This window comes from Vulpes vulpes, chromosome 8 (genome assembly GCF_048418805.1).
Source record: "Vulpes vulpes isolate BD-2025 chromosome 8, VulVul3, whole genome shotgun sequence".
Lineage (NCBI taxonomy): Eukaryota > Metazoa > Chordata > Mammalia > Carnivora > Canidae > Vulpes > Vulpes vulpes.
This window is the reverse complement of record NC_132787.1, coordinates 38,455,742-38,468,952: the sequence shown is the minus strand read 5'-3', so window position 1 is coordinate 38,468,952 and position 13,211 is coordinate 38,455,742. Positions and strand designations below refer to the sequence as shown.

The 13,211-nt window shown below is 50.0% G+C and overlaps 1 protein-coding gene across 1 annotated transcript in view; it reads right to left on the bottom strand.

The window, feature by feature from the left end:
* The window catches only part of ANO2 (anoctamin 2), a 340,778-nt gene that overhangs the window by 306,561 nt on the left and 21,006 nt on the right, over positions 1 to 13,211 (bottom strand). Inside the window, exons 2-3 of the mRNA XM_072766166.1 lie at positions 11,142 to 11,308; positions 9,551 to 9,877 (exon numbers count right to left, since the gene is read on the bottom strand). Of these exons, the coding sequence (XP_072622267.1) occupies positions 9,551 to 9,877; positions 11,142 to 11,308 (494 nt within the window). The remainder of the gene's footprint in view (positions 1 to 9,550; positions 9,878 to 11,141; positions 11,309 to 13,211) is intronic.

Here is a 13,211-nt window from a genome sequence, read left to right as displayed (position 1 = left end):
GCCATCACAACATAAATGGCAATCTTCATGACTCTTGCTGGGGAGATTCACAGTGCTCTTGCCTTAGCTGAGCTCCATGTCAACAGGGGTGGAGGGTCAAGGAAGGTGGGGTCTCCACAGTGCACTGTCTGCTTCAGAAGATGGTGACATGGCTAACAACCCTGCCAGCTCTTCTTCCTTTACTTCCAAAGTACTGTTGGTTTGTCCTCCTCATAGTCAGGGCACACAGAACAGGGAAGGCTGGGAATGTATCAGGGCACTATTGCTTTGGTTTGTGGTGTGAAGTAAACATGAGCATTATCTCCCCTGAAGAAGAGCCATCACCCCGCTCAGACTCACCAATCCACGAACCGTTTGCTCATCCAGAACAAAGGTCAGCCTTCTTAGCAGAATGCCTCTCCAGGTGCCATATGTTCACAAATGCTCAACCAGGCAGGGGCCCTGGAGCCCCACAGGAGCTGTTCAGATACCTCCAGGCCACAGTGCAGAACCCTTTACAAAGGTCCTTCCAATACCAACATGCTTAATCCCAACATTCAAACAAAGACAAACTTTAGTGGAAAAACTCACAAGATAGGCAACAAAAAACTACAACCAAAACAAAGTTGCAAAACCAAACATGACTGGCCAATCCTAAGTTTTCCCATTAATATCCTTGTACTTCTCATCCATTTCCTTTGCCCTCAGCAAGTACTTCATGGCAGGCAGCCTCCAAAGTTTAAAGGGGAAAAAAAAATTGGGGTGGGGGAGGAAGAAGTGGGGCAGAGGGAGAGAAAGAGAATCTTAAGCAGTCTTCACAGCCAGGAAAGAGCCCAACGTGGGGCTCGATCTCACAACCCTGAGATCAAGACCTGAGTCAAAATCAAGAGTTGGACGCTCAACCAACTGAACCACCGAGACACCCCTAAGAATAATTTTAAATTGAGAATTACCTTTATCGCTGCAATTTTCCAGTTAAATGAGAAGACAGTATCGGTTTAGCACCAACCACATCAGTGTAAGTCACAGGAAGCTAGTATGCTCAAACACAGTCTGAGAATCCTTGATGGTGCCCAAACTTCTCCTTTTCCAGATGAGGAAGTCAAGGTCCAAAAAGAAGCCAGTTGGTGGCAGAACAGCACCTAGAACCCAGGTCTTCTGGCACTCAGCTCAGCCCTCTTTCCTCTCCATGTCCTTGGGTTCAAGCACATCATGGACTAAAGCACATGCTTCCAAATGCAATTAGCCATGCAGGCCCCAAATAGCAGGGGAAGTATGTAAGGTTCAGCTGATGTCACAAGTGTGCTCAGCTGACATGCCCCTCAAATTAGGCCCCTGCCTCAGGACTCCTCAGGAATCTTCTCTGGGCCAGCCGTCTCCAGAGAGTAGCCAGTGGGTGTCTGCATGTGCTCTCCTCCCTTCCCACAGCAGCCAGGTGAGACCACCACTCAATGCCTGGTTTCTCCTAAGTCTTAGGGATTATGTTCAGGGGTTCAAAATCTTATTTGGGCCTTGGAGCCCTAAGACAGTCAGCGAAAATCTAGAGACCCCTTCTCAGAATATTTTTAGATGTGTAAAATATAAGGAAGGACTATGTATATACAAATATAATCACTAAAACATTTAAATGTAAAATATAGTCATATACTTGCTTCCTTATCAACACGTTAGATAGCAAGACCTAGCAGCATATCTCAAAACTGTCATAATTTCAAAGCAATGATGAGTAACATGCTATTGGAGATTTGTGCAACAACTATTCAATGCAATACAAATCTGTGTGATTTCTATCCATGACAAACTCTCAGAAACTCATAGTAATGTAGGTTTGTGCCTATATCCTTTTTTCTTTTTAAGATTTATTTATTTTAGAGAGACAGACAGCCAGAGACAACCAGCATGAGAAGGAGAGGCAGAGAAAGTGGGAGAGAGAACTTCAAGCAGACCCTGTGCTAAGCATGGAGCCCACCATGGGGCTCAATCCCAGGACCTCAAGATCATGACCTGAGCTGACACCAAGAGCTGGACACCCAACTGACTGCACCACCCAGGCGCCCCTGTGCCTATGTCCTTAATTGAAGTAAACGCTAAGTTCTAGTTAAGTGTTGGTGAAAATAAAGCACAATTTTCTACCACCCAAGTTTATTAATTCTGCCCCTGAATTCTGTTCTCAGAACCCCCAAGGTTTAAGAGGTCCTGACGCTACCTCATAGCCCCAGGGTCATCAGATATGAGGTATCGAGGCACCCTTATGAGTTGACCTGGGGGGCAGAGAGACCTTGTCTTCGGTGAAGAGACATATCAGGCTAGAAGCAGCCCCAGAACCATCCTCATCGCCTACCAAGCACCAGATATGACTCCTGGATGTCTCCGGACCTCAATAGCAGGACACACAGCTGGCTGGGGTGATGCTCTGGCTAGGAGAAGGGGAGGGCCAGGCCAGACACTGGTCCTCACCCTCTGTTCTGTAGGGTGGGCCTGGCAAGGCCAGACACTGGTCCTCACCCTCTGTTCTGTAGGGTGGGACTGGCAAGTCAACGCCCCAACACTCCTTCCAGCCCCTTTTGAGGAATCCTAGAGAGCTCTGGACCTAAAGGGAAGCCACACCCCAGCCACCTCCATCCCCTGCAGAAACTCTCAGCCTGCCTTCCACTAGACCCGCACTGCCTGACCTCTTTCACAACCCTGACACTGCTCATCTCCGGGCAGGGGACCATGTAGACAAAATGCCACCCTTGGACAGTCGTTTTAAGAGAACAGGCACAGTTCTGTGTAGCAAGGCACAGCCCGGCTCTTCACCAGCTTAACAAGGCATTTTATGTTTCTCATGATGAGGGGACGTGAGCTGCTCTAACCACCTCCACGGGATTGCTATTAACATCAAGTGAGAATACTGTTAATTTTTTAAACTCCTTGGAAAAGGAAATCCGTACCCAGTTTTGGGGGGCTTGCCTTCCCCCACCCCGACTTCTCTCTGTAACACACCCCAGGCTGCCAAGAGCCCCCAGCTCCCCAGGAGATGAGATCCAGCCAGCCCTGCGGAGGCTCCCCTCTGCTCAGCTGTGCAGTCCCAGGGGCAGGGGTTGCTGGGGCTGTCTCCATTGTGTCCCCTGGAAGGCCCCTGGGGGTAGCAAAGAGAGGCAGGTGAGGACCACATGTGGCCTCCAGGTGGGGCACACGGGATAGGAACACAGGCAAAGCCTGGGGGAAATCACCACATTGTCCTCAGTCATTAGCACAAGTCGACAGCAGCACCAAGTGCTCCCCACCTGCACTTGTGAGAGCACAGCAGCCATCACCAAGAAACGGCGTGGATTGGGGCATCATTAAATCCACACTTGTATTTGCCCTGTGTTGGCCGGAGCCTCTCCTAAGAATTCTGGGAAAGGAAGACTAGGAAAGTGTTATCAAGGGCTTGGCAGTCACCCCTGGAATGACAAAGACCCCAAAAGCTCATATGAAGCTCAAATCCCAGCTGGATCACTTAGTAGATGTCCCCGGGACAGAGCACTAGCCTCTCTGAGTCTGTTTCCTCACCTCCTTCAAGAGATGAGGACAACAGCCACCTGGCAGGGTATTCACCAGGACTAAATGAGGGAGCTCAAGTGGAAGCAAGATCCACATTAGCAGGCACACTGAAGGCATTCAGGAAAGTTGGTTTCCTCCCCTAAAACCACAGATTAATGATAAAGAGCAATTTCCTCAAGTTCCCCCAGCTCCGTTCAAACGCTGTTTCATCAGATGTATAAAAACTCTTCTGTAAAGGAAGTGGGAACAGACGGTAATGACAGGTCAAGAAACAGTGGCCTCTGGTTTTAAGAAAGTGAGAAGACATTCTAATTTTCTCGGCCCACGTTTTTTCCCCTAAATGAGCCCTCGTGGGAGATCCCGATGGCCTATATCTCAGATGTCCCCTAGCTTATTTCTCTGGCTCAGTGCAATAATTCAGGTTGAGATGTCAGATGTCCAGGGCTACAGGTGAACAGTCAGGGGTCAGGGCCATCCTACGGCTTGGGGGGAGGGGTCTCCTCTGCAGAGAGGGAAGGGATTTGGTCAGTCCCGGGATCCCACCCAAGACCAGGTCAGAGAGGAGAGCACTGCCTCCTGAATGAAACTGGGGGCCCCTGGCGCCTCCCAGCTGGCACTCTGCCTCTCCATGCCTGCTGCTGCCAACAGCAGCCCAGGGACCTGGCAGAGATGCCAGCTCCTCCTGAATAAAGGCAGCTTCTGCTGTCCGTTCTCTGGTGCCTCAAGCCCAGGAAAGCTAGTCTGGAGCAAGGGGACCCCTGGCCTCCCTGTCAATGCCCTCCTCACCGTTCCCACTTCAGAAGGTCCAGCTGCTCACACAGATGAAGCTGTGGGCCATGCCTACTGGGATTCCAGCACCCGCCACGGGGGAGGGCTTTATACCCTAAGTCCACAAACGCCCCCAGGGCCGACCACATGCATGGCACTGAGCCTCGCTCTGGGATCTCCTGGTGCCCGTTGTTCATCTGCGTCTCTGCCTCTGTCCTTCTGACTGTCTGGGTCAGGGCAAGAGGTTGGGAGGAGGTGTGTCACAGAAGGGTCTGTTCAGCCCACCCACTCCACAACCCCATCTGAAGGCTCGAGGTGGCTGAGTCCCTCAAATGCTCACATTAGCTTCCCACTTGGTGGCGATTCCTATCTCCAGACAGGTTGCTCTCCTGTATCCAAATTGGCAGCGAGGATGCAGGTGTCTCTGCCACCTGTAGGCACCTCCAGTGATGTATTTAAATGAAATTTTAATCAAATGGCTACACATAAGAAAGCATATATGCAAACTGTCATTTCGTCATCTGATAAATACTAAATGGGAAATATCAGAGAGGGTGACAGAACATGAGAGACTCTTAACTCTGGGAAACAAACAAGGGGTGGTGGAAAGGGAGGTGGGTGGGGGGTGGGGGTGACTGGGTGATGGGCACTGAGAGGGGCACTTGATGGGATGAGCACTGGGTGTTATGCTATATGTTGGCAAATTGAACTCCAATAAATAAATAAATAAACAAGCCTTTAAAATATGAACATGGACAATGCCAATACATGGAACTTTGCCCATGGAATGAAAAAGTAAAACACCAAATGGAAGGTATGCACCAATCAACATCCTGAGTCAAGCACACACAGATAGCAACCAGGGTCAGAAATGGCTCCTATGATATTTCAATTAGGGTTTGATGAATGCAAAGTTCTTTTGATCTGTAAGGCTAAACAAATAATTTCTAATGGGTCTCTGATAGAAACCCATTTCCTCTCCATTTATCTTAAAATCAAATTGAAACCTGAGCCTAAAAGGCAGTGTAACCCAGAAGGGCAGGGACAGCTAAGCAGGTAGGGCCACAACACCTGCTTTGCACGCGGCCACCAGGTGCAGCCAGGCAGCAGCCCCATTCCCGTGAGGTGTCAGCTGCAGGCTGCTGCTCTGGGCAGACAGGGCATCCTGACAAAGGGAAGAGTTCTGAAGACCCCAACAGGCCCCTAGAAGAGCTGCTCAGGCCCTCAGAGGCTCCAGCTAATAAATCTCCATCCAGGGTTTAGCACCAACAGGGTGGCATGGACGGGGAGACAGGAGAAGGGCCAGAAAAGATCAAGTAGTGCTGGCCCAGAAGGAGGTGACAGTTTCTACTCAATCTTGTGGGGGTGGCACACAGCTGGAGGCAACATGTGTGCCTGCTATCCTTAGGGAAGTGACCAGGTAACTGTAGTGACTGCAAAGTGCTCATCCATTAGAAAAAATGGATTAGATGCACATGCAGAACATGAGTGGTCTTAAAATACAGGGTGAGAGGAAAAGTCAGAAACAGAATGAGTTGTAAAACAGAGTGCCTCCTAGGTAAATTAAAAATGTGTACAGTTTTGGGAAACTGCCATAGCCAGTGGAGCCCAAGGAGGCAGGACAACTAAATGGAATGTGGTATCTGGGGTGGAATCCTGGAACAAAAAAAGGACAAATGGTTAAAAACTAAATCTGAAGAAAGTAGAGATTTTAGTTAATGGTGGCATATCAATATTGGTTCATTAATTGTGACAAAAGAACCCTATTAACATAGGTGTTGGCAGTAGAGGAAACTGGGTATGGAGTATATGGGAACACTATTTAGTTTCTCTGTAAATCTGAAACTGCTCTAAACAATAAAACCTATTTTTTAAATGAAAAACTTGCACAGAGACACCTGGCTCAGTGGTTGAGTGTCTGCCTTTGGCTCAGGTCGTGATCCTGGGGTCCTGGGATTGAGTCCTGCATCCCCTGCTTCTCCCTCTGCCTATGTCTCTGCCTCTCTCTGTGTGTCTCTCATGAATAAATAAAATCTTAAAAAAAAAAAAGAAGAAGAAAAGAAAGAAAGAGAAAGAAAGAAAGAAGAAAGAAAGAAAGAAAGAAAGAAAGAAAGAAAGAAAGAAAGAAAGAAAGAAAGAGAGAAAGAAAGAAAGAAAGAAAGAAGAAAGAAAAAGTGAGATGCCTGAGTGGTTCAGCATCTGCCTTCGGTTCAGGGCGTGATCCTGGAGTCCCAGGATTGAGTCCCACGTCGGGCTCCCTGCATGGAGCCTGCTTCTCCCTCTGCCTATGCCTCTACCTCTCTCTCTGTGTCTCTCATGAATAAATAAATAAAATCTTTTTTTAAAATAAATAAATAAATAATAAAAAAAGAAAAACTTGCACAAAGCAAACACACCACCATACATGCCCTAGAAACATACCACACAGGCAGGACACCCTGCAGAGAGAGCAGACAATGAAGAACAAGGCATGTATTTAGGAAAGTAAGGAGAGAGTCCTCCTGCAGACCCATTATAATGATGATGCATCCTGTTAAGTTAATCGTACACTGCATCAGAGGTCCCAAAATTAACAATAATTAACTTTTAGAAGAGAGAGAGAGAGAGGCAACACTGCAGGATTATAGGTCATGAAGGCCACATAAGTGGTGGGGGCTCTGTTGACAGAAGGGGGCTCTGAGGAGCTGAGTAACCTGGAAGGGCCTCATGATGGAGGAGAGTTACATAGGGCTTTGAAGCAGGGGGAGGGGATGTGGGAGGGGAGAGGCTGGCAGGGAGGTGCTTCCAGCTGGTTACAAACCAGGGAAATATCAGAAAGGGAGACAGAACATGAGAGACTCCTAAGGAGTTGGGAAACAAACTAGGGGGGGTGGAAGGGGAGGTGGGCAGAGGGTGGGGGTGACTGGGTGACGGGCACTGAGGGGGGCACTTGATGAGATAAGCACTGGGTGTTATTCTATATGTTGGCAAATTGAACACCAATAAAAAATAAATTTATATTAAATAAATAAATAAACAAACAAACAAACCAGGGACAGCCATCCAGGACCTGCTCCATGCCCCCATCAAACACTGGTCAGTCCCAAGAGCTATTTCTGGGCCTTCGTAATTCCCAGCCAAAGCCAGGAAAATCCCAGAGCAACCAAAATGGAACCTGCTGATGGGTAGCAAAGCTGGTTAGTGATACTGATAGTAGTAGTAGTTAAGAGTTGATCAGCAACAACTAATTTTCTTCAGTATACAAGTATGTCCCAAGTACTTCCTGGGACATACCTATATGCTAAAAATTTACTTGCTGTTAAACTGAAATTCAAATGTAACTAGGCATCTTGACTTTGTTAAATCTGGCAACTCTAAATAATAATAATAGCAGTGACATGCACCTGTTGCTGTTCTAAGAACTTAATTCACTTGTCTTGTTTTCATCTTTAAACAACCCAATAAAGAATGTATTGCAACCCCCTTTACACAGACATGGAAACTGACTACAAAGGAGCAAGCCATTCACCTAAGGCTGTGAGGCTTGTTGGTGCCAGAGCAGGATGCTGTTTCCCAACTGAGAAGCTGAACAAGGCCTGGGCCTCTGCTCCCTGACGCCCAGAGATAGGTGTGGGGACTGAGCCTCCCACAAGTGGTCGTACCAAGAGCTCCTTGTATGATCCTCAAAGAGAATTACCTCGAGAAGCCTCCCCACCAGACTCCAATTTGAGGCATCAAGCGAGCTCTGGGTTTCAAAAACTGACAATCAAGAGAGTAAGGGAGCCCCAGTTAGTCCTCAAAGAACACAATGTCCCTACATCAGTGGAAAGAATGAGAGAAGCAGTGTCTAGTTGAAAGGTCTAGATAAGCAGCACAGGTCAGCAGGACAAGGGTCTGAGCCAGGCCACGTGCCATCCTTCCTGAGGCCAGAGAAATGGATAAATGACATTCCAGTTTGGTGGTGGGGGGGGGGGGCGTCCCTTCCAATTTGGAGATAATATTAACTTGAATCTTATAAAACAGATGAGCATGCCACCACACCCCTCAGCGTGACTCTATTTAAAATAATCCTAATGAGCATTTATTGAGCACCTACTACATACTACACATTGGGCTAAATGTTTTCATTGCCCCATCTATGGATGGGACCTCTAAAACTACAGCCCAGTAGGGCATTTAACAATTTTGCGGATGAGGAACCTAAGATTCAGGGAAATCACTTATTTATTCAACTAACACTTGTAAAAAGCACCTACTACACTTTGTTCTTCAGACTCTGTCGTAGGTACTGAGGATACAGAAATGAACCAAACAACACCCCTGCCTTCATTAAGCTGGTTGGGGCACAGATAAAAAACAAAAATCCATCATGTTGTTTCAGGTAGTAATGCTAAGTGTGATGAAGCAAAATAAAGCACAGTCAAGGAATGGAGGATAGGGTGGAAGGATCTTAGTTAGGATGGTCAGGAAGATGTCTAGAAAGAGGTGACATTTACACAGAAGTCTGAAGTGAGAGACTGAACATGCATGGGTCTGGGGAAGGGTACCCAAGGCAGAAAGGACAACCAGTGCAAAGGCCCTGAGGTAAGGGTAACCAACACACAACCAAGATAAGACCAATGGGCTGGAGCAGGTGCGGGAGGGTAGGATGGGTAGAAGATGGGTCTGGAGAGGATGTTTAGGGCAGGTCATCTCTAAAAGATCACTGCGATATGAAGAAATGGATCGATGGATAAATGAATGTATGGAAAGATGGACAGATGAATATGTAGATAAATGGATTTCCATAGATTCCCTTAGGCTGCTACTGACCAGAGGTGAGGACATATGTAGCTCACAAGTTGATAAAAACATGTCCAATGTTCAGATGCCAATTAACCACCTCCCTCAGAGGGCCCCAGGCAAGCACATTCCTTAGTGATGTATATCTCCTATAGAGGAATGTGATCCAAAGTTCAACAGGCAATCTGGGTCTTCATCCAAAGGAAACCATTTGAAGAAGTCCACAGGACGGGGTCTTTGAACACCAGGAAGAAATGTCTTGCCTCCAATCTCTAACTAGGCCAGCGCCCACAGAACAAACTGGCACATCCCTACCACCACCACCTGGGATCCCCTAGGCAGAGGCACCAGCTATACTCTTTCTCAAGTTTTCGAATCTGTTTTGCCCAGCAGATAAAAAAATGTCACCTTCCAGAACAAAGCCAACACTCCCTGCAGGTGACACCGATCACCAAAAGCCCAGCCCCGCAGGGCCAACCCATCCCACAGTCCTTTACCACCTGCTGGACCTTACCTCCAAGTCCTTCTCGAGCTCCAGCCCGGCCTCCATCAGGTTGTGCTCAAACTCCTCCCGCTGCTCCTTCCTCTCCTCCTCCAGGGCATCAAGCGGCCCCAGCTCAATGTCACCGTGGCCCCTAGCACGAGGTTCCTTGCCTGTCTCCCCATTGGAGACAATCGCCAGTGAATGGCCAGGGGAACCCTGGCCAGGGTGCACCCCACGTTTCCGGTAATGGTAAGCAAGCACATAGTCGACCTTCCTCTGGTTGTCGTGGAAGTGCATGCGGCTCAGACGGGCCTCTGAGGACACTGGCTCGCTGGCATCCAGGTAGTTGTTGATGACCTGGTCAGAGAGAACAGGACAGGGACAGTGAGTTCTGGTGAGGAAGAATGAGAGACAGAGGAGGCTAACCTCTGGGTCAGGGAGGCGAACTAGGAAGCCAACCCCTCAGGCCCAGAGGCCCTGACTCTCCCAGTGAAAGGACAGAGTGACCTAAGTTCCTCTGCCACCCCCAGCCCACACAGCCCTCCACACACCTGACCACAGCCTGGACACCACTGCCTTCATACCCCCTCTGGCAACCACACACATACGGATGCTTGCATGCACGGTCTATACACACAGCAGCAAAGCCCTGTGCATCCACACGTGCCTGCACCCCAGAGCCCCATGACACTTCTGCACACACACACACAGCCCACCTATACACAGCACCTCACATCAGCTCTCCTGCGCACACATCTGTGCATGCACACGCCAGCCCAGGGCACCCTGACACACATAGCCCGCTGCATGCACTGTGACACAGCCACACATACCCATCTCCCTGCAGATCTGCTGGCCAGCCTGCAAACACATGCACACTTACACACATAGGTTACTCACCGGCAAGTTCTCTGGATCCATTGGAACAAAGGCCAATTTCTTGTCACCTGGCCCACCCCAGCCCCACCCCACAGGGATTCACTCTACACTATGCCCCTCTCAGCCCCACATCCTCCTCCTCCTCCCCTTCCTCTGCAGCCACCAGTAGAGACCCTGCCAGAGACCACAGCAGGGGGACCGACTTCTGCTCTCAGCCAGCCTGGAGGTGGGAGGTTGAGAGGAGAGGAGGGAAAAGAACAAGGCGGAGCAGGAGAGGGACCTGCCTCCCTCCCTTTGGGTGTTTCCCTGTTTATTACTGGTTTGATACCCAGCTGCCTCTGCAGCCACCTGAGAGGTCACCTGGGCAACCAGATGAAGCACCAGGCACAGGGGAGAGCTTCCCAGCAGCCACAGCAGAGGTCTGGTTCCTCAGACGTGTGAGGGGAGCCAGGGAGTCTGCAGACCAACAGGTGGGATCACCGTGGCCTCTCACACCTCCCCTTCCCTGTCCTTTGACCACAAGACTCCAGGGTGGCTGAGACTTGGAGAAAGAGGGGAAGAAAAGGCCCTCACAAAAACCCTGGGTCTCTTTCTCTCTCCCTCTCTCTTTCACACACACACACACACACACACACACACACACACACACACACAAACCTGCCCCCCAGGTGGAGAGTGCCCCAGCCCAGAGGCTCCCTTCTGGCCCCCAAAGGGCCAGCCTTGACCAGACGCCAGCACTCACCGAACCGCTGCAGGAGCTCCCTCCGACGGAGGGCAAGCCTGAGTCCCGGCCAGGGGCTTGGGAACCAGGCACCCTGAGGTACTGCTGTCCATGATTGGGATCCTGGCCCCCTCTGACCACTGCCCGAGGGCTCAGCCGGCGTGGGGAGCCAGGGAGCAGGGGGATATCTGTGAGAGGGAAAGACAAAGGAGGCAAAGCTGCTTCAGGTGACAGGAAACCCAGGACATGAAGAAACTGAGGCACGGAGGGAGGGACACTGGGATATCCCTAAGAAAAAGGCCACACCTCCTCGTGGCCTTGGTTAGCCAGGGTCACACTGGCCACAGGGTAGGGGAGAGTGTAGAAGGAAGCAGTGGGATGAGGAAGAGGGTCTCACTCACTACACACACACACACACACACACACACACACACAAACACACAAGCACGCACACGCACACACGTGCACACACACAGCAGGAGCCACCAGCAGGAGCTCCTTCAGATGATGGCTGTCATAATCACTTATAATTCCCAGACAAGAGGAGAAGGTGGCTCAGGTGAACCAGGGTGGGTGAGCACTCCCTGGAGAGACACCCTGAATTAATGCCAAAGGCTTAAGTTTTAGGGTCTTTCCGAGCGCAGCCAGGCCAGCTGCACCCCTCCTGTCGGAGAGAACAAGACAGACAGACCGGCTGTGAGTCCCCTGAGGGCAGGGGTCTCCTCTGACAAAAGTGCTGCCTCCAATGCCAGTGAGAGGTTTCCCCACACCTGCTGCCTCCACCAGGGCCTGGGAGTGCCACAGCCCCTGCTCAGCCCTCCCCAGAACAGCCCCCTAACACCTGCGGCAGCAGCCAGTGCTATCTCAGAGAACTTCCAGCTTCACCCCTGGAGGGAAGGGCCTCAGGCTGATGACAGAATTGCAGAATGTCAGACCCGGAGGGGACGGAAGCATGAAATACTCTGCTTTGCTCCCAAACGCCCCAGACCAGGCCCCCGGGGCTGCCAGGATTTCGAGGCTGACCACACTTCATCTGTCCCCACTTCCAAGAAATACTCCTTCCAGTCAAGCAGCACAGCACAGGGCTCCTGGGCTTAGCCCTCAGCTCCACCACTTGCTCTGGGACCTCTCTGGGCCTGTTTCTCCACCTATAACCTGAGAAATCCCAAACTTGCAGGGTAGTAGTGGGAAATCCAGGAAAAGAAGCATCTGCAAAACACCCAGGGCAGTCATTAGTCCAAGAGGGTGCAAGAAAAGGCAATTATGATAATTATTATCATTTTCATTTTGAGCTCTGTATTAAGAAGAAAACACACCATGGATATCCAGCTCAACCCCCAGCACCTGCTATGAGAAGGGATGAACAAAAAGCAGCTTGAAACAGAGCTTTCAGTCAGTCACCAGGCCATGGAGCAGCCCCTTCCGTGCCCAGCTCTCTGCTGGGCAGTTCAGGAGCCCTAGAACATTTGGTCCCTCTACTGGAAAACCTTAGCACCTCTTTTGTTTTTCTTAAGATTTTATTTATTTATTTATTTATTTATTTATTTATTTATTTATGAGAGAGAGAGAGAGAGAATGGCAGAGACACAGGCAGAGGGAGAAGCAGGCTCCATGTGGGACTCGAACCCCGGGACTCCAGGATCACACCCTGGGCCAAAGGCACAGGCACCTCTTCATGAAGGCAGAGCTGGCAGGCAGGAAGCACAATGAAGGCCAGCAGAGCAAAGCTCTCCTAACTGACTTTTTTTTTACGCTGTGGGCTCTCATCCCTACTGTGGAAGACCAGCAAGGCCAGAAGGCTTCCAGGGGAAATGATCCTAACACAGGTCTTGAAGGGTGGACAACTTCTAAAAAGCAGGGGAAAGAACACAGAAGGGCAGTAGTAGGTGTGTGTGCTGGTGGTGTGATGAGGGCCTCCAGCTCCAGACATCAAGGAAGGGGCTTCCTTCTTTGGTCCCCAGTCTTGCCTTGTCTCTCCCCCCTTATGCCTTTCTCCATGCTTGCCCACCATCTGGCCCAGAGCAGACTGAGAACAGCGCTCTACAGCCCAGGGAAGGCTTAAAAACCTCCAGATACATGTCTGAGGAGCCC